Source organism: Clavispora lusitaniae (genome assembly GCF_014636115.1).
Source record: "Clavispora lusitaniae strain FDAARGOS_655 chromosome Unknown tig00000003_pilon, whole genome shotgun sequence".
Taxonomy (NCBI): domain Eukaryota; kingdom Fungi; phylum Ascomycota; class Pichiomycetes; order Serinales; family Metschnikowiaceae; genus Clavispora; species Clavispora lusitaniae.
In genome coordinates, this window is record NW_027093975.1 from 203,186 (window position 1) to 220,909 (window position 17,724).

The following is a 17,724-nucleotide window of genomic DNA, read 5'->3' on the forward strand; positions in this document are numbered from 1 at the left end:
GCTTTCCGCATTGAGCATCAGAGCAGATCTAGTTAATTATTCTACTCTCTCTGTTATTTCCACGCTAAAACGGATAACACGGGCAATGATGCTACCTTTTCTGGATTAATCCGGAATCATCGGCAGCCTGCCGCAACAAAAGAAGAAACACAACGGGGTACTATGTGCATGCACTATCTTAGCGGGGCGGCAATCGGACTCCGAAACATTTGCTGTCGAGTACAAGTACTTTTTCATCCCAATGAGTACAGTTCTGAGGAGATATTCAACCCGAGTGGCAAGCTCGTTGAAGAACCTGTCGCTTTTCAAAACACAGGGTTATGTCAATGGTGAATGGATCAAGTCCAACGCATCCTTTGACGTCTACGACCCCGGATTATATCCAAAGGCGGATTCAAAGATTGCCCGTGTGTCTTGCTATTCGAAAGCAGACTATGATCATGCAATTGAGGCTGCTGATACAGCGTTTCGAACCTTCCGGAAAACCACTGGCCGTGAACGGTCGCAGATGCTCTTGAACATGTATCACTTGATGAAGGAGAATCAGGAAGACTTAGCAAAACTCATTGTTTTTGAAAATGGGAAGCCATATGCGGATGCTTATGGAGAGATAACATATGCCGCGTCGTTTTTTCAGTGGTTTAGTGAGGAGGCGCCACATATCTGCGGCGATATCATCTCGTCTGCTAATGCTGCCAACAGAATTCTTTCGTTCCGCCAGCCAATCGGCGTATGCGGAATTATCACTCCGTGGAACTTTCCTTCCGCTATGGTCACTAGGAAGTTAGCTGCTGCCATAGCTGTGGGATGTACAGCTGTTGTCAAGCCTGCTTCCGAAACTCCGTTGAGTGCACTAGCACTTGCCCAACTAGCGGATGATGCTGGCTTCCCAAAAGGTGTTATCAATGTTCTTCCTTCTTCGAGAGCGGCCGAAGCGGGATTGGCCATCTGTGAGAACCCTATTGTCAAGAAGGTGAGCTTTACTGGATCCACCAACGTCGGGAAGATTTTGATGGGGCAAGCAGCATCCACGATGAAAAAATGCTCATTTGAGTTAGGTGGAAATGCTCCTTTCATTGTGTTTGAGGATACGGACATTGACCAAGCTGTTTCCGGGGTCATTGCATCGAAGTTTCGCAGTAGTGGACAGACATGCATTTGCGCCAATCGTATTTTTGTTCATGAGCGCATCTATGACGAGTTCAGCGAGCGGCTTGTGGCCAAAATGGCCGACGAAAGTGTGTTGGGTTACGGGCTTTCGGAGGAAACTACGCACGGCCCCGTTATCCATGAACGGTCCTTGGAGAAAGTAAAAGACCATGTATCAGATGCATTGTCGAAAGGCGCATCTTTGCTTTTAGGTGGTCAGCCTCGGCCAGAGTTAGGTGACTACTACCATGACCTCACCATTTTAGGAGATGTTACGCGTGAGATGAAGATATTCCATGAGGAAACGTTTGGCCCTGTGTGCCCCTTGATCAAGTTTTCCACTGATGAGGAGGTACTTGAGTTGGCAAACGACACAGAAGTAGGATTGGCGGGCTATTTCTATACCAATGACGTCCTGCGTGTTTTCCGCGTAGCGGAGGAATTGAACGTGGGGATGATTGGTGTGAATACAGGTGGAATTTCTGAAGCGGCATTGCCCTTTGGAGGCGTCAAAGAGTCCGGCTATGGAAGAGAAGGATCTAAATACGGCATTGACGACTACTCTGTGGTTAAATCTATGGTGTTGGGCTCTATCCATTGAGCGCTATGGTACATATATATATATCTTTTTTACCCTCAAATATCTCAACTAAAAAGGGCTCTGAGCTTGCAGGTAGGGTGAATCTTGAGCCATGGGTGTGAATTGGTCTGGATTTGGTGACATGGAATATGAGTCTGCCCCGCCAGTCATCAGCGAGTCTCCATCTAGGTGCATGGCGTCAGAATCATTCAACCCATCGTTGTTATAAAGCTGCTGCATAGGCACAGGTGACATTCCATTGATTGGGTGGGAATTTGGTGGGTACTGATGGGCTGCATTGTATTCTGTGTGCTGCTGTTGTGGGTTTTGCGAATACTCTGCGTTTTGAGTGTATCCAACATTCTGTAAATACTCTGAATTCTGGGGATACTCCTCTGACAGAACATAATTATCAGTGCGATCGTACTCGAGCCGAGCCAATTCCTTTTTTTGAAGTTCCTCCGCTCTGAGACGTTCTTGTTCTTTAAGCTTTTCTTCTAATTCCTGGCGTTTACGCTCTTCCTCTTCTAGTTGCTTTGCATGTTCTTCCTCCATCCGCCGTTCACGTGCTCTTTCGTAAATCGAGCGATCGAACCCTTCAACGTCTTCCATCCTTTCAACCTTTCCCTGATATTTGACTGTGTGCTTCACATAGCTTTTGTTGCTGAAAGTGATGTCCAAGTTTTGAAACACCAGCAGGTAGTATTCTTTTACATCATTGCTGTAACTGTCACTCACCAGTCTGTTTTGATTGAGTTCTTCATCCAACCGGAGATTGAATTGCAGAACTTTCTGGTCGTCAGCTGAATCTCTGGCTGGTTTAATGTTTTTGAGTTCAGAAACCTCAGAACGGAGTGCTTCTAACCTGTTCTTAGACGTGTCCGTATCTGTGATCCGTGTGAGTTGAGGCTTGTCGCTGACAATACAGTCTCTCACCAAATCTAACTCGTCCACAAGTTTCAGCGCGAAAATGGATTTGTAAGTCAAGGACCGAAGACCGCCTTCAACGGTATTACCGTTAAGGATAGAAGATGCAAATCCTAAAACGGACGTCCGCTCAGAAGGCTCTTTGTATTCCGTTGGCTGAACTGTAGATCCCATGTTAAAGTAAGCGTTTAGGGTGTTTATCTCAAATGATTTTTTCCTCTACTTCAATCGCGCACCCGTATATGCACTACTGAATGTACATACGTCCATACTCAAGGCTTCTCAGATATTTTACGACAAGAAAGTTTTGTGAACCATAATTGCTGGATCTCCTTCTTCATTTATTTCTGTATCAACGTATATGCACTCATTGTTATTATAGGCTTCTAGTGTAATTTTGTCCCGGTGATAAATTCCGTTATCCTTGGGTATTCAGAACTAGAATCCCATTAGCATATTGCCATCCAAACATTAGTGAGACTTTTCCATGAGAGACTCCTCGATGCCATCTATCAAACCATCAATGTCTTCCATGCGCAAGCCGCAACTAAGACTTATCAATTTTCTATACTTGTTCATTTTAGAGTCGATGGCAAAGTTCTTCACGCTTTCGACAACCTTGTGCACCAAATCAACTCTCTTAATTTGCGCCTCCGTTAATGCAACTCCTAGTTCCAAGTTGTCCGGAAGGCCATTACCCCCCTCTTGCTGTGATTGGATTTGGCTTTCATTGTCTTGAACCAAATTTGCTAGTTCGAAAGCTTGCGCCTTTTCAATTGAGCATGTGAGTTGTGCTTCCTTATGTTGTATCTCTTGCGCGAAGACATTTAATTCTTCATCAACAACCTTTCTTGCCTCATCTAACAGGGCAACGTCTTCAAAGCCATTCTTATTTAAGAGAATCTTGACTCTTTCGATGCATTTGTTGTTGAGGTCTTTCTTCTCGAGTAATATGCTCTTCACGCGCTTGGATTCAATCTTCAAACCGTTCAACTCCTGGATGTACGAATCAGTAAGAAGATTGACCATCCCGCTCATCATAGACGATACATCCTTCACGGGAATCCGTCCATTTTGCTCCTCTGAAGAGCCATAGGAGCTACTCAGATCAATAACATGACCTTCATCATCCAATTGTGGAGGATGGGGTGAGTAGCTTCTTGTTGGAGACGATGTTATCTCACTAGGTGTCTTTGCTTCCCCTCTTCCTGAAGGTGCTCTCAAGACATTGTGTCGAATATGTGCGTTCACACCACCTATGTGGGGTTTTGAGGGAGAAGCTGAGCGAAGAGCAGTTTTCGGAAGGTCCTCAAAAATGTTCTCTTTATTTTCTTCAACAGTTCCAGCCTGTTCTTCTAATAATGTTCTTAAGTGCTCTTTGCTCACATGGTCATTTACTTCTTCATATTCGTCATCATCCTGAATTGTAGTTCTTTGGGTATCAGGAGTTTCAGTGTGTCTGGATGCTTGGATTGGCGTTCCTAATCTGGGTCCACCTTGTGATCTGCGAGTGTTCATTTGGTCATCCAGAGGCATCTGATGGGATGGTTGAAATGCTTGGAGTGACGGGTGCAAAGACATGTTAGGCAGGTCAAAATTATAGACAAGAAGATCTTGTTGGATTATTATTGTCTTTGCAGTCTCGTTATTGACATTTATAAGGTCGTCTCTGGCGCCATTACTTAAGAAAAACTTGACAAATTGTGTACATCTGGATCTTGCTGCAATGTGAAGGCATGTGTCTCCATTCACATCTTGGTGGTCAATCACATTCTTCATTAAGTTCACTCCTGTACCCTTGTTGCTTTCTGACATGAAAACTAACTTGTTAAAAATAATACCAAGGTAATAGGAGAGCGACGGTAGTTTGGTTTGGACTTTGGCAAACTGGCAAAGATAATGCAATGGTGTACGCCCATTTATGTCTGTGTTTATCAAACAGGATTCCAAAGCGTCTATGATTTGTGGAAAGTTTTTAAGATCATAGCAGTTATTGAAAGAAATACTCTTTGATAGAGGGTTTAAGCCGTAATTGCTCACAACCAAAGGGTTGGCTCCTTTAGAGAGAAGAAGATGCACCAAGTTGAGATTACCGATCGAGGCTGCCCAGTGTAGAGTTGTGTGACCCTCGTCGTCGATTGCCTCATTGATGTTGAAGTCGGGTGGCGGATTGTACAAGAAATACGGGATGGGAGCCTTTTCTTCACTGAAGAACCTCAACAACTGTGCGGGATGTGAGTTGTCTTCTTCCAAAAGAGCCTTGTTATTTTTGATTTCCATGGATGATACTGAAGTGTCTGAATCACGAGAGTGCTCATCCTGTGACCAGTTTGTGTCATTGGTCGACGCGGATCCGCCTTTCAGATGATGCTGCTGCTGCTGATATAACATTTGTTGTTGAGCCACATTCTCGATTGCCCCTGTGTAACCGTACAGTTTGGACTCTTGTCTCGCTGACGGCACCACTTGTTGATGCTGTTGCTGTTGTTGTTGTTGGTGCTGCTGTTGCTGCTGCTGTTGATAATTTTGCATTTGCATCTGATAGTTTGGGTAATCTTGGAAATTTTCCATGTGTACTCGTTGGTTGGGGTTTAAGATGTTGTTGGCTGGAAAATCCAGCTGTTGAAATGGTGCTGGAAGATGGGACGACTGTATCTGTTGCGAATTCATGGGAATCTGCTGCATTGGCAACGAACGATTATTTTGAAGGATATGAGCTTCACCCGTTGACAAACTGGGAGGGTAATCCTGAGTGAACACCGCCTGCGGAGGAAGGTTGTCATCAAATTTCATTTTCTTGGGCGTTAGGTTATCCTTTTTGGCCTTTTTCACATATTTCCTCTTGACTGGCGTGCCGTCCTTATTGAGTGCTGTCGAGCTCGAAGGAGGTTTGGACTTTTTCGGGATGATGATTGAAGGATCCTTAACATCAATATAGAGAACAGGCACCATTTCAGCTGTTATTCCATACTCGTCAGCTAATCTACGAGCGTCGGCTAAAGGGATCCATGTTCCTTGGAATCTTCCATATCCTCCTTGAACTTTTTCGTGAAGACCTTGCTGCACCCCCTTTTCGAGAATTTTTGTCCGCTTAGCTTTGGGAAAGTTACAAAGTTTTAATATCTGCGTGGCATTCACCCAGTCATCTTTGCATCTCCTCATAATAGGGGAGTCTCCCACGGAACATTCATAGACTTCAATCTGGTCAAGTTAGTAATCGACACAAAATTGTGCATTTCCTCATTCCACAATGTGACATGCTTTCTGTAGACATGGATAGCTGCAAATGGTCTAGCTTTCTTTGGCTAGGGATGCTTGCTTGTGCTGGTACATAATGCCTGAGTAACAAAGAAAGGAGATAGTTCATTCTTCAAGACACAAGAACACAAGAACACAAGAAGATGAAGCAGAATTGTAAAGGAAAAACGAGCATTAACATACGTTTGAATACGTCGCAATGTACACTGATGGATGTTCATATGCCATTTTGACGACTCAAAGATTGGAATTTGTCGGCCAATGGAGGAAAGAAATCTTGATGCGGACAATTTAACCGTTTAGGATAGAAAACACGCGTGAGCCGGTTTTGGTGCACGGATTTCTGTTCCGCGTCCACACGAAATCCAATGAACAGGGCTGGAAGACTGGGCAAAAATGGGAGAAAAAACTTGCCAGGTCGGCTTACCAAGTGAAAAGGTTTGTGTATAAATGCGTAAAGCTTGTAAAAAGTTGAGGTGGTTAATGGCTTTTGTTTTAGTGCCACATGAAATGTACTTTGTCTTTGCGTTTCGACTATTCGCATTCAATATAACCCGAGATTCTTTCTGAGCCAAGGAGCCCTAAAAACACCAGGTATAACTGAGTAATTTTCACTGCTGACGCCTACAATTCTTTGCTTGTCTTCGAAATTTTCAAGTGTCTTTGTAGCTAGTCGTATGTAACAATTATGTCGACTCCACTAATCCACTTTGTCTCGGCAGTAAACATATTTATCTCAATATATTGTTGCAGCCCGTGCAAATTATACAATCTAAATCAAACCTTTGTGCGCCAATTCCTTCTCCAATTGAGCGAAAACATCTTTGGCTTTGCTCACCATCTCTTCAACATCCTTTTCTGTGACAATGAAAGCTGGTGCAAAAATCATGTGATCTCCAGCATTATTGTTGGCGCCTTGCAAAGCCATAATACTCAATCCCTTTTCAAGAGCAATGTCCGACAGCATGTGAGCCACATCTAATTCTTTAGGGAAACTTTCCTTTGTTTCCTTGTTTTGGACAATTTCAACGCTCCAGAAACCACCAATACCCCGGACGTCGCCAACAATTGCAAAATCCGACAATTCTTTCTTCAAGAGCTTGCCCATCAAGTTGCCCATCCTGAAAATGTTGGATGTCAAGTTCAATTCCTTGATCTTCTCCTGGATTTTCAATGCAACGTAACAGTTCAAAGCGTGGTCAGAGTATGTGTGGCCACCGATGACCACTCCGGTACCTGCCACCACGGTGTCTCTGATCTTTGGAGAAACCAAAACACCTGCGATAGTAACATATCCGGAACCGAGAGTCTTACCGATGGTTTGAATATCTGGACCTTCTCCAGGTTCCAAAAAGTTTTCCCAGCAGTGCAAATTCTCGCTGCATCTGCCAGTACCACACATTACTTCGTCCAAATGAAACACAATGTCGTATTTAGTGCACAACTTTCTGAGCCCAGACAAATATCCAGGAGGTGGTGGCACTGTTCCCAATGTAGAACCTGGCAAAGTTTCAACTGTAAGAGAGGCAACTGTCTCTGGGTCTGCCTTCAAAATGACATCTTCCGCATTGGCAAGTAACTTTTCGACATACTCTTCCGTGGTTAAATTTCCTTGCTTGCGGTATGGGTAGCATACATCAATAGTAGGGCATTGTTCCGCTGGTAAAGAGATCTCTTTGAAGATGTCAGATCTGAATCCAGAACTGAGCGACATCGAGCCAATAGTGAAGCCATGGTAAGAGCACTCCCTTCCAATGAACTTGGTTTTCTTTGGCTTGCCTTTTTCAAGGTAGTATTGTCTGATGATTTTCATAGCATTGTCGTTAGCTTCAGAACCTGAACCCACGAAAAGTGCAGCATTAAAAGCTCCTTTAGGTGAGTTTTCAATCAAGAAATTTGCCAAAGCTTCGGCATTCTTATTTCCCACGCAAGCAGTGAAAGAGTACGTGGAGTTGTCCAATGCTTCTTTATAGAAGCCAGGAACATCCTTATCATGCCAGCCCAATGCACCAACAGCGGCACCAGTGACGGCATCAATACATTCGTAAACTTTTCCCGTGTATGGGTCTTCAATCGTGATCCTAACACCATCACCAGAAATAACATTGGGGACTAGCTTTGCAACTTGAGATTGGAAAATTTGGGACTCCTGGGCGACCTTGACCGTCATCTTGTATGAATTTTATTGCTGTGAAAGAAAAAGACATATTTCAGTGAATAATTGTGCCATTTTTATACCATTTCCCCTTCGATTCTTGGTTGATATCGTTCAGGGAATGCCCGTCAGGTCAACACCTGGTTAAGCTGAGCAATATGCTTCGACCTTCCTAAACAGGAAGGTGCATGCGGCATTCGCTTCTCACCTCTCGCTTTCTAACCTATTGGCCCACAAATTGCTCCATCCAACGGAACGGAATTACGATAGCCGCTTGGTGCATCACATGTTACCTTCTATTATCAAAAGTTCTTGATAAGCATTGAACGTATGACGATATGCCGTGAGACTCTGTCCAATTGCGCCACTGCTTCTTTGTTATGAGCAGTAGGATAGTTAATAACACCCAAAATAAACCAAAAAACGGTTCTGATAATCTCTTCTCTGTTTACCGCTTATCAATTTCTCCGTCGTTTATTGCCCTCTTTCGTGTGCGTTTCTCCAAGTATGCTTGACAATTTGACATGAGGTCGCATAATTTGGTTATGTCGGTTATCATTTCCATCGTGCGGCGATGACACATGCGGAGGAGATCTCGTTCACCCACATGTACAATGTCGCACAATCATAATTCAATACGAGAAGGCTAATTTCACATTAGTCTGCAGTTCCTAATGCAATTGCGGTCTGCTCCTTCGACTTCTTATTTTGTCATCAGAATTCTTCTGGGCTATCTCTAGGCCGTTGCCATTTTCTTTCTTAAGGCCTCGTTAAATGTCTCACTCTAATGCCGCAGTCTTGGCAATTCTGTATGCAGCGTTTCAACCAAATAACCACTACCCCCGAGAAAAAAAAAAAGAACTGTTCTCCTTCCTCAGCTAATCTAGGCTCTCCTCTATAACAGTTATTCAAATAGAAAGAGAATGGTGTGGAAACTAAGAATCAAGCAGACGGCTTCCAAAAATGTCACTGGCACCATTGTCATGATGGATGACGAGGATGCTACGAATGCGACTTTAGCCGAAAGTGCTTCCCTAAAACGTACTTCCAACGGTATTATTCTCTATCCACAACCTCATGATAGTCCAAATGATCCGCTTAACTGGCCCACATGGCGTAAAGATTTATGCTTTTTGATTATTGGCTTCCAAACTTTCATTGGAGGAGGACAGACTCCCATTTTGGCTGCAGGGTTTTCATCTTTGAAAGAAGAATTCCATAAATCACTTTCCACGATATCGTACCTTGTTGGTGGTTTTATGATTTCCCTTGGTGTCGGCTCTGTGTTTGTCAGTCCTACTGCGGTCTTGTACGGCAAGAGATTGGTGTATCTTGTCTGTATTCTCATTTTCCTTGTGGGTTGTATTGTTGCAGCTGTGTCGGAGAACTTTGGAACTTTGATGGCAGGTAGAGTGTTGACTGCTATAGGAATGGCCCCCACGGAAAGTTTGGCATCCGCAAGTTTAAGTGAGTTGTATTTTCAGCACGAGAGAGCTTACAGAACTGGTCTCTACACCTTGTTGTTATTGGGTGGTAAGAACATAATTCCGTTGCTCTCGTCCTTAATTTTGCAACATTTGAATAGACATTGGCTTTATTGGATTCTTGCTATGTTTTTGGGCCTCAACTTCGTGCTTACATTTTTATTCGTGCCGGAGACTTTCTGGGATAGAACTCCAACTCCAAGCAAACGGTCCTTGGAAGAAACTAAAGCTGCGAGACATGTGGCAAGCTACATTCCTCCTGAAAGAAGACATCATGCATATGCATTGTCCAATAACATGCTTGAACGTTCTAGTCTCAGTTCCTCAGTTTTGGACGTTTCAGCTAACCCTAATTCTAAGGAAGAAGACCCAATAAGTATCACTGATGGTACAGTAAAACGTGACAATAAGCTTGAGTCAAAGACTTATTTCCAAAGATTGGCATTATACACTGGAAGGCATAGCCCTGATAAGTGGTGGATGGTTGCGTTGCGGCCTTTTTTCCTTTACTTGTATCCTTCAGTTCTTTACGGCTCTCTCCAGTACTCCATGTCTGTCGTCTGGTTGATTGTTATTTCCGAAACAGTTTCTGACATTTTTAAAAACCCTCCTTATGGTTACTCTCAACAGACTGTCGGTTTGTTTTACTTGGGACCGTTTATTGGGGGAGTTTTGGGTTCTTTGTTAACCGGTTTCACAGGTGATAGAATTACCAGGTATATGGTTGCGAGAAATCATGGAATCTATGAACCTGAGTTCCGTTTGATCATGTTGATTCCATCTACTATCTTCATGTGTATTGGGTTGTTTGGTTATGGCTGGTCTGCTCAAGTTGCTGATCCCTGGATTGCGCCTGTGGTTTTCTTTGGTTGTCTCAGTTTTGGTTCTTCGATGACTTCCACGACAGTTATCACTTTCACTGTTGATTCTTACAAGATGTTTGCAGCAGAATCGTTGGTTTCGTTCAACTTTGCTAAGAATCTTTTGGGGTTCATCTTCTCCTTATTCAACACAAAGGTGTACAAAAACAGGGGAGGGAAGAATACTTTCGTGATTTACGGATCAGTGCAAGCATTCCTTGGATTGCTAGGCATTGTCGTTTACATTTACGGAAAGGTTTTCAGAGAGTGGACGGACAAGAAGGAAATGATGAGAGTGCTCTACGTCCCACGGCCACATCTACACCATGACCAAGCTTCGCAGGCTTGTAGTGATAACACGAAGTACGATGCAGCTGGAGTTGAACAAACTGAGACCGAGAAAGCTGTGAAAAATTGAATGCAAATGACGGCATTTCTAATCTTTTACATATATACATTTTTTTCAGGGAATTACTTCTAAAAGGAACAACGGCAAGTCAAAACGTATACGCTATAACCAATCGATTTTAGTTCCAACAGGGTCCTTAAAAAGATGTGAGTTATTGGCGATGTAGAAATCCAAGCGGTCTTTCACACTTGTCCCGTTCCATAGTTCATTTTCGAGCTTTGGTACACCCAAGCGCTCAACAACAATTCCACTTGCTATATTGGCAAGAACACCTGCTAGAAGCCAATTTCCTGATAAGGCTAATGTTGTAACGAAAGCACCACAATATGAATTTCCTCCTCCTGTGACATCCTTGACTTTGGCTTGATTGTTGTGATATGCTGGAAGCATTATAGAGAAGTCATGAGTCATTATAAATGAGCCCATATGTCCACATCTTATTACTACTCCCCCTGTCTGTGAACAGTGCTTCAAGAAGAGGGACGCCAATTCTTTTATTGCTTCCTCTGTCTCTGGATCATTATCTAATCCAGCAAAGGACGCAGCCTCGTGGAGGTTTGGAGAAAAAATATCCACTTTGTGTAGCATTCGAGCCAACTGTTCAAAGTTGTCCGGAATACATACATCTGGAAAAGGCTCAAAAATGTACAAAGGTTTTGGTCTGCCTCCTTTCATAGCTTCGCTTGTGAAAAGGTCGATGGTTTCTTCGCATCTGTCCACAGCACAGCAGAAGTGAAAGCTTTTCAGTTCAATCAAATTGCTTGTTATCAAGATATCATGGGCCTCAATCCTTTTCTTAGGTGCTCGGTATACAAAGTTACGAATGCCCTTTTCATCATAAATATTTGCACCTCTCGTGGTAAGTCTAGAACTGTCGGATCGGAAAACAATTCCCGTGCCCCATTCGTTAATCTCCTCTTCTATCTCTGGCGGAAAATCTGTGCCTTTGTCAACTATACCGCATATACCTTTCGCCAAGTTGGGACCCGATGCAATTCTTCCTCCAATAACAGCATATGATACACCACCTCCAATTATATTGTACTCCGTTTCCCTTTTCCAAGATCTGGGGTAGTGGTTTTCATCGATGATGAATAGTCCCAATGAAGTGAAAATTGGAGTCATTATGTAGTAACGTATCTTGGTCCTATAGGTCTTATCGGTGTCAGTGCACGTGATCACAGATATTAATTTGCATTATCTATAATTTATTGAACATGTGTGTAGGATAATAGTTCAATGACTAGTACAAAGCATAGTTTAAGCATTAAGTCTTTATTTCAGTCTTTATCGTTTTATATAATTGTAATGTTCTTTTTAATTCTCGTCGAACAGTTAATTTATTTTACGTTGTGGTGACAAAAGGAAGGAAAAACTGGCAACCGCGAACTTCATTTAGTTCAAGAAAAAAGCAAACTGAGAAAAATCAAGGCTCAAATTATCAATTCGCAATAGAGAATATTGCCAAAACTCAGAAACAAAAGTCAAAACTATCATGTCAAAAACATCATGTTGCCCCGAATATAATGCACTAAAAAAAAAGAAGGACATCAAGCGAGCCCGCTTGGCCAAGTGGTAAGGCGCCTCACTCGTAATGAGGCGATCGCCGGTTCAATTCCGGCAGTGGGCAATAAGCTTTGTTTTTTTCTTTTTTTCATTTTGTGAAGAATTGCTAAGTGTTGTGTGTAACCACAGTCTACTATAATAGGAAATTACGTCACAAACTTATTATTTTTCATTATTTATGCTTGGTTGGTGGAGGAGGAGGTGGAGCCTGTTGCGCACTCAGGTTTGTAGGGTTCAACACATCCTTAGCTTTTGATTTTGAAAGTTCTTCATTCATAAAGTCGGCCAAGTTGTTCATAGGTACAGGCGCATGATGACGCTTCTTTTTTGAAGACTTCGCTGGAGGACTGATCAACTGGCTGGCTGAGACAATAGGGTTGATGGGAGCTAAGTTTCCGACTGGTGGATTTATTGGCATCAGCGAAGTAGCAGGAGTTGGGTCATGCTTATTTTCTGTCTCCTCTGGTTGGGAGGGGACATCATGTTCATGCAAATTGTAACCAATAGTTTCCTTGTTGTCGAATAAAGTATCTTCTATCACATCAGCACCTTTATCAAACTTCCCAATGACTTCTGGGAGTCGATGGAGAAGCCCATAACCAACATCACAGCCCAAGATACCACGATTCTCACCCTTTGACCATGATCGAGATAGGTTGACCGTCACAGGACGTAAGATATCGTAGTCATGGTTATAGACGTATAAAGTAATCGGAATGTTGTCTTCTCGAAGAATTGCTGCATGGTGGTTGTAGTAACCCAGGATTGTTTTGGAAAATAAGGTTTCTCCACCATCTAGTAAAAGCCCTTTTCCATTCTCGTCAGAAGGGAAAGATGAATCACAACCTATGACATAATCCGAATAGGGAATCAACTGGGCCTGAAATGCTGGCGAGTCCTTATGTGTGTTTAAGATGCGCCATACATATGTTGCTTTTCTCAAGTGATTCATTTGCACAATAATGCCAAGTGGCTTGAAAAGATCCGTGTATAATTTTTGCACCCCTTCAATAGAGTATTCATCTGTCTCAAAATTTGCGAGGGATGCAGTGATTTGGCGTGTAATTCCACCCTTAGCACTCCAAACATCAAATGTGACTGTTTTGCTCGGACTGGATGCGAGTTGTTTCAATTCCTCAGACATGCGATTGTAATCGAGCATGCTCTCTTCTCCCGAGGAATTCTTGCCGTAGTTTATGGAACCATCGTCATTAATACTGTAGGATCCATGTGATCCCCCAGGGTATAACATTGGTAACTCATGATTGTTTACTTTGACGATGAAATCAAAAAACGCCTCAAATCCAAGCTGTTGAGCTGTGGAATGAGGCATAACGGAGAGCACTCGAAGCCCATGCCCACCGTTGTTGATTTTCCAAAGATCCTGGAAATATGGATCCGGTTTCTCATTTCGTGGGGCCCCTTCCAATCGTTCGACTAATCTTTTGGCGAAAGAGAACATATCAAGTGACGGAGCTGAAACAAGTGTAGTGAAGTGTGTTGAATATCATGCAGGAAGAAGTACTTCATTTGAGAGTTTCTTTGGAGGGAAAAGTGTTGAGCCCAGATTGAAACCATCGGAGATACATCAAGCTTCATGAAAAAAAAATCTCATTCTTCACGAATGAAAGGCCTTTGTTACGAACGAAGATAGAAACATGTTTGCAAATAGGTTAGGTGACATTTCACAAGTCAAGTTTGCCAGCAGAGGGGAAAACAACATTAATACCGCATTTATCCATGATCAATGTACGAAACACAGCAGATGTTAAACAACTGATTTACACTCAATACTTACGACAAATCTGAAGGTTGTGAGAGCCGTTATCTTTTCCGCTCGACTTTTAGCCAGCTGCATGAGTCAATATGTGCAGTAGTCAAATGCAAAGGAGGTACTATATATCCTCCAGATTCCGCTGGAGTCGGGCCACATACTTTTCTAGTTGAGATAATGTCAATTCCAGTAGTAGTGATTGGTGCTGGAGTTGTTGGACTTACAACTGCGCTTCAGTTGAAAAGAGAAAACTCAGCCTATGATATCACTATAGTCGGCACATTTTTGCCTGGTGATATATCGCTTTTCTACACCTCACCATTTGCTGGCGCAAATTGGCACTCTTTTGCTTCTGTCGAAGACAAATACTTACAAGAATTGGATACAGTTGGTTACCATGAGCTTATGCGGTTGGCAGACGATCCGCAGTCTGGAATTTGGAGAAAGCCTAATGCTCTGTACTATACTCCACAAGCTTTGGAAGAGGTCAATGGCGATGTTTCCAAGTTCAATGACTGGTTTGATGCTATGACCAATACCCGCATTTTACCTAAAGATGAACTTCGTCCAGGAACAGTCTTTGGTAAAGAATCAGAAGGTCTAGTATTGTCAGTTCCCGTCTACTTGACTTATTTGCTCCAAAAGTGTCTTGCATCAGGAATTGTCGTGAAAAGAGTTCCACAGATCACCCACATTGATCATGCGAGAACTTTGCACTCGTCTAGCTCATCTGCTAAATTGGTCATTAACTGTGCGGGGCTCACAGCGACCAAGATTGGCGGCTTCACGGATCCCAAGCGTACATTTCCAGTCCGTGGACAGGTTATGGTTGTAAGAAACACAGTTGACAAAGTTATAATGGTAGAAGGGTTCAAAGAACAGAATGAGTCTTTATACATAATGCCCAGAAAAGAGGGTGGAGCTATTATTGGCGGAAGCTTCCATGCAGACATTTGGGATGGTACGGAGGATTTAGGAATGACCCAACGTATTGTTAAGAGAGCCCTTAAATATGCTCCAGAGCTAGTTGATCCCTCTTTCAAAGGTAACCCAGACTATCTTGACATCGTCAGAGTTAACGTCGGTCTCCGGCCATTTAGAGAGGGTGGGGTGAGGATTGAAATCGACCCATCGAAGAAATGGCTTATCCACAACTATGGTGCCGGAGGAGGTGGCTATCAAGGAAGTTACGGATTTGCTCAAAGAGTCTGTGAGCTTGCACGCGAAGCTTTATCTACATCAAAACTCTAATGGTAATAATACATTCTTGTCTAGAACAAATTAGTCATACAACACCGCCACTATTTGCACAAGCTGCGTACAATCACATCAAAAACCTTTTTAGCGTATTTCTTTTGATGTGCTTTATCAGTCTTCGAGCTAATGAACTCTTGAGCCTTGCTCTGTTTCGCCGAAGTGGGCGTAGGTTTGTCGTGATACTTTTGCATCTTGACTTTTATTTCTTTGTAGCCATACTGCTCCTCGAAAGGGCCTGGATTCTTCGGATTCTCTGGTATCTTCATCGCTGAGAGTAGTACAAGTGATAAACCCTGAAGAGCAAGCTTGCTTAATCTTAAATCTGGACATGTGCCCTGAGCTGATATGATCACGTGCAGTCTTATCCAAATTGTCGACCGAAAGGTTCAACAAACAAGACTAACGAAACATCTATAAACTCTTAGCTTGTGTTTATGCACCTGAATTCGAATTGTTGATAAGTTCCACCAAGATAGGATTGTCAAGGTGCCAGTAGGACTACACAATTGGCAAATGCAATAGTAAAGCTAGGTGTTGAGGAGTTTCACCCCAAACTCATGATTAAAAAGCCTTTACTTACAGTCAAACTGGAGTAACCAAAGAAAACGGAGGCCAAAGATCCTTTTTCTGTTCGACAACTCGTTATACCAGAGTACCCACCCTCGTATTCTGCAGGAGAAGTATTGAGTGCGACCACGTCAACTCAATTTTCAAATCTACAGTCTGCAACCATCCACAACATGAAACTCAGCGTCTACATTCCTGTGCTGTGGATTTTGTTAGCTGCTAGTACATTTGCGTACTCCGTGGAACATTTCGGTCTCTCTTTGAACTCGCAAAAACTATACAATGCCAAATCTTTGCCCAGTGAGGTCATACGTGTCGGCATTGAGAAACCGAAAGATGCTCTCACTTTCACCATCAAGCTCGCATCATCTGAGAGGCCACATCAACTGATTTTACTTTTCTCCGACGAGAATGGCTTGGACTATGCGGTTTTTCCCGACTACAATGCCCAGAAACATAGTCTTGCAATCCAAATTGCCGTTTCTTCTCTTCCCACAGCTTTAGTGCGTCAGGGAAAAATCACCGCTTCGTTAGTTATTGCTAGCGGAGATGATGTGAATGAAAACATACACACTAAAGTTGCTGAGCTTACTTGCTCGGATGAACTCAGGGAAACCACTAAAGAGAAACAAGCTGAAAGATTTGGTGTCTTGCCTGAAATCCATCATATTTTTAAACAAGATGAATCCACGGTCAACGCCATCGTGCCATTGGCATTCAGTGCCGTTGCGGGTGTTTTGACTTTGGTTTTATTTGTTGTTTGGTCCTCTATTTTCGGAGAAAACAACTCTAAATCTAGTGGAGGTACTTATAAGACTGGCTTCCTAGTAGCTTTAGTTGCCGTTGAACACACATTCTTGAGATACTATTTGGGTGCTAGCATTTTTACTACCATCTCGCATGTGTTGCTTCTTGTTGCTCCATCGGTTTTCCTTGGGTCTAAGGCTTTGAACGTCATGGCCAAACTGCGTGCTGCATGATTTCTCTACATATTTCCTTCAAGCACAGTGAATAGACAAGTGAAGCTTATCGTATGTATTTCTATATCATAGCTCATCAACAAATGTGTTATCGATCCATCGGAAGTTGTAGAACCAAAGTTTTCCATCGTCATCCCAAAGCAGTTTGTCCATAGAATTGACTGCCACAATTTTCCCTTTGATGAGCGCCATCGGTAGCCACGAGTAGGAACGTGAATCTAGTGAATGACTTAAGTTATCACCTGTAACCCATACATGACCCTCCGGCACTTCCACGTATTTGTTGAATCCATCATGCTCGATGCACAAGTTGGGTGAATTGGTTATTTGCGAGGAGCTAGAAGGATCCACCAATATAACATCTCCCGGCATTCCCGTTATTCTTTTACAGATCCGATGGTCGGGATCTGAAGGTTTAAGTGCAACAACTAGATCACCGATCTCTACATCTCGACCTAATCTGTGTTTTTTCAAGGCGTGAACAAAGTCATGTTGCGCTTGTAAAGTGGGGAGCATTGATTCACCTTTCGTTTCTGTAAACTCGTAAACATATTCATTGAATAAATGAGTGGCACATCCAGCTCGCAAAGTCCACGATAGAATATTTCCAATGAATTTTGCTGATTCGGGAAGCATGACAATTAATAGACGTATTGCACTTGGATCTTATTTATCTGCATTTTATCATCTACACTACTTGCGTGAAACCATCGACAACGAAAAGGAAAAATACAAGTTCAGAACAAAATAGATTAAAG

The 17,724-nt window shown here is 42.8% G+C and overlaps 11 protein-coding genes and 1 non-coding gene across 12 annotated transcripts; 5 read left to right on the plus strand and 7 right to left on the minus strand. All coding sequences in view use genetic code 12, as the record gives it.

Moving 5' to 3' along the window:
• Positions 1-241: 241 nt before the first annotated feature.
• FOB63_000100 (Uga2p) lies at positions 242-1,750 on the plus strand (the record flags this gene model as incomplete). The annotated part of the gene is made up of 1 exon (XM_002618890.2): positions 242-1,750. One exon carries the CDS (start codon positions 242-244, stop codon positions 1,748-1,750), a length of 1,509 nt encoding a protein of 502 aa, XP_002618936.2.
• Positions 1,751-1,798: 48 nt separating this feature from the next.
• On the minus strand, positions 1,799-2,830 carry FOB63_000101 (uncharacterized protein; the record flags this gene model as incomplete). The annotated part of the gene is made up of 1 exon (XM_002618891.2): positions 1,799-2,830. The coding sequence occupies one exon, from the start codon at positions 2,828-2,830 to the stop codon at positions 1,799-1,801; it is 1,032 nt and encodes a 343-aa protein (XP_002618937.2).
• Positions 2,831-3,127: 297 nt separating this feature from the next.
• SWI4 (SBF complex DNA-binding subunit) lies at positions 3,128-6,142 on the minus strand (the record flags this gene model as incomplete). The annotated part of the gene is made up of 2 exons (XM_002618892.2): positions 3,128-5,857; positions 6,098-6,142. 2 exons carry the CDS (start codon positions 6,140-6,142, stop codon positions 3,128-3,130), a joined length of 2,775 nt encoding a protein of 924 aa, XP_002618938.2.
• Positions 6,143-6,686: 544 nt separating this feature from the next.
• On the minus strand, positions 6,687-8,084 carry FOB63_000103 (aminotransferase family protein; the record flags this gene model as incomplete). The annotated part of the gene is made up of 1 exon (XM_002618893.2): positions 6,687-8,084. The coding sequence occupies one exon, from the start codon at positions 8,082-8,084 to the stop codon at positions 6,687-6,689; it is 1,398 nt and encodes a 465-aa protein (XP_002618939.1).
• A 908-nt stretch (positions 8,085-8,992) lies between these two features.
• Positions 8,993-10,831, plus strand: HOL4 (Hol4p; the record flags this gene model as incomplete). Its single annotated transcript, XM_002618894.2, has 1 exon — positions 8,993-10,831. One exon carries the CDS (start codon positions 8,993-8,995, stop codon positions 10,829-10,831), a length of 1,839 nt encoding a protein of 612 aa, XP_002618940.1.
• Positions 10,832-10,924: 93 nt separating this feature from the next.
• MAK32 (Mak32p) lies at positions 10,925-11,947 on the minus strand (the record flags this gene model as incomplete). Its single annotated transcript, XM_002618895.2, has 1 exon — positions 10,925-11,947. The coding sequence occupies one exon, from the start codon at positions 11,945-11,947 to the stop codon at positions 10,925-10,927; it is 1,023 nt and encodes a 340-aa protein (XP_002618941.2).
• Positions 11,948-12,380: 433 nt separating this feature from the next.
• On the plus strand, positions 12,381-12,452 carry FOB63_005485. Its single transcript has one exon. It is a non-coding gene; the product is annotated as a tRNA-Thr (tRNA).
• Positions 12,453-12,560: 108 nt separating this feature from the next.
• Positions 12,561-13,850, minus strand: FOB63_000106 (uncharacterized protein; the record flags this gene model as incomplete). Its single annotated transcript, XM_002618896.1, has 1 exon — positions 12,561-13,850. The coding sequence occupies one exon, from the start codon at positions 13,848-13,850 to the stop codon at positions 12,561-12,563; it is 1,290 nt and encodes a 429-aa protein (XP_002618942.1).
• A 489-nt stretch (positions 13,851-14,339) lies between these two features.
• DAO1 (Dao1p) lies at positions 14,340-15,413 on the plus strand (the record flags this gene model as incomplete). Its single annotated transcript, XM_002618897.2, has 1 exon — positions 14,340-15,413. The coding sequence occupies one exon, from the start codon at positions 14,340-14,342 to the stop codon at positions 15,411-15,413; it is 1,074 nt and encodes a 357-aa protein (XP_002618943.2).
• A 50-nt stretch (positions 15,414-15,463) lies between these two features.
• Positions 15,464-15,685, minus strand: FOB63_000108 (uncharacterized protein; the record flags this gene model as incomplete). The annotated part of the gene is made up of 1 exon (XM_066102124.1): positions 15,464-15,685. One exon carries the CDS (start codon positions 15,683-15,685, stop codon positions 15,464-15,466), a length of 222 nt encoding a protein of 73 aa, XP_065958512.1.
• A 474-nt stretch (positions 15,686-16,159) lies between these two features.
• FOB63_000109 (dolichyl-diphosphooligosaccharide-protein glycotransferase) lies at positions 16,160-16,966 on the plus strand (the record flags this gene model as incomplete). Its single annotated transcript, XM_002618898.2, has 1 exon — positions 16,160-16,966. The coding sequence occupies one exon, from the start codon at positions 16,160-16,162 to the stop codon at positions 16,964-16,966; it is 807 nt and encodes a 268-aa protein (XP_002618944.2).
• Positions 16,967-17,032: 66 nt separating this feature from the next.
• IMP1 (endopeptidase catalytic subunit) lies at positions 17,033-17,602 on the minus strand (the record flags this gene model as incomplete). The annotated part of the gene is made up of 1 exon (XM_002618899.1): positions 17,033-17,602. One exon carries the CDS (start codon positions 17,600-17,602, stop codon positions 17,033-17,035), a length of 570 nt encoding a protein of 189 aa, XP_002618945.1.
• Positions 17,603-17,724: the final 122 nt, after the last annotated feature.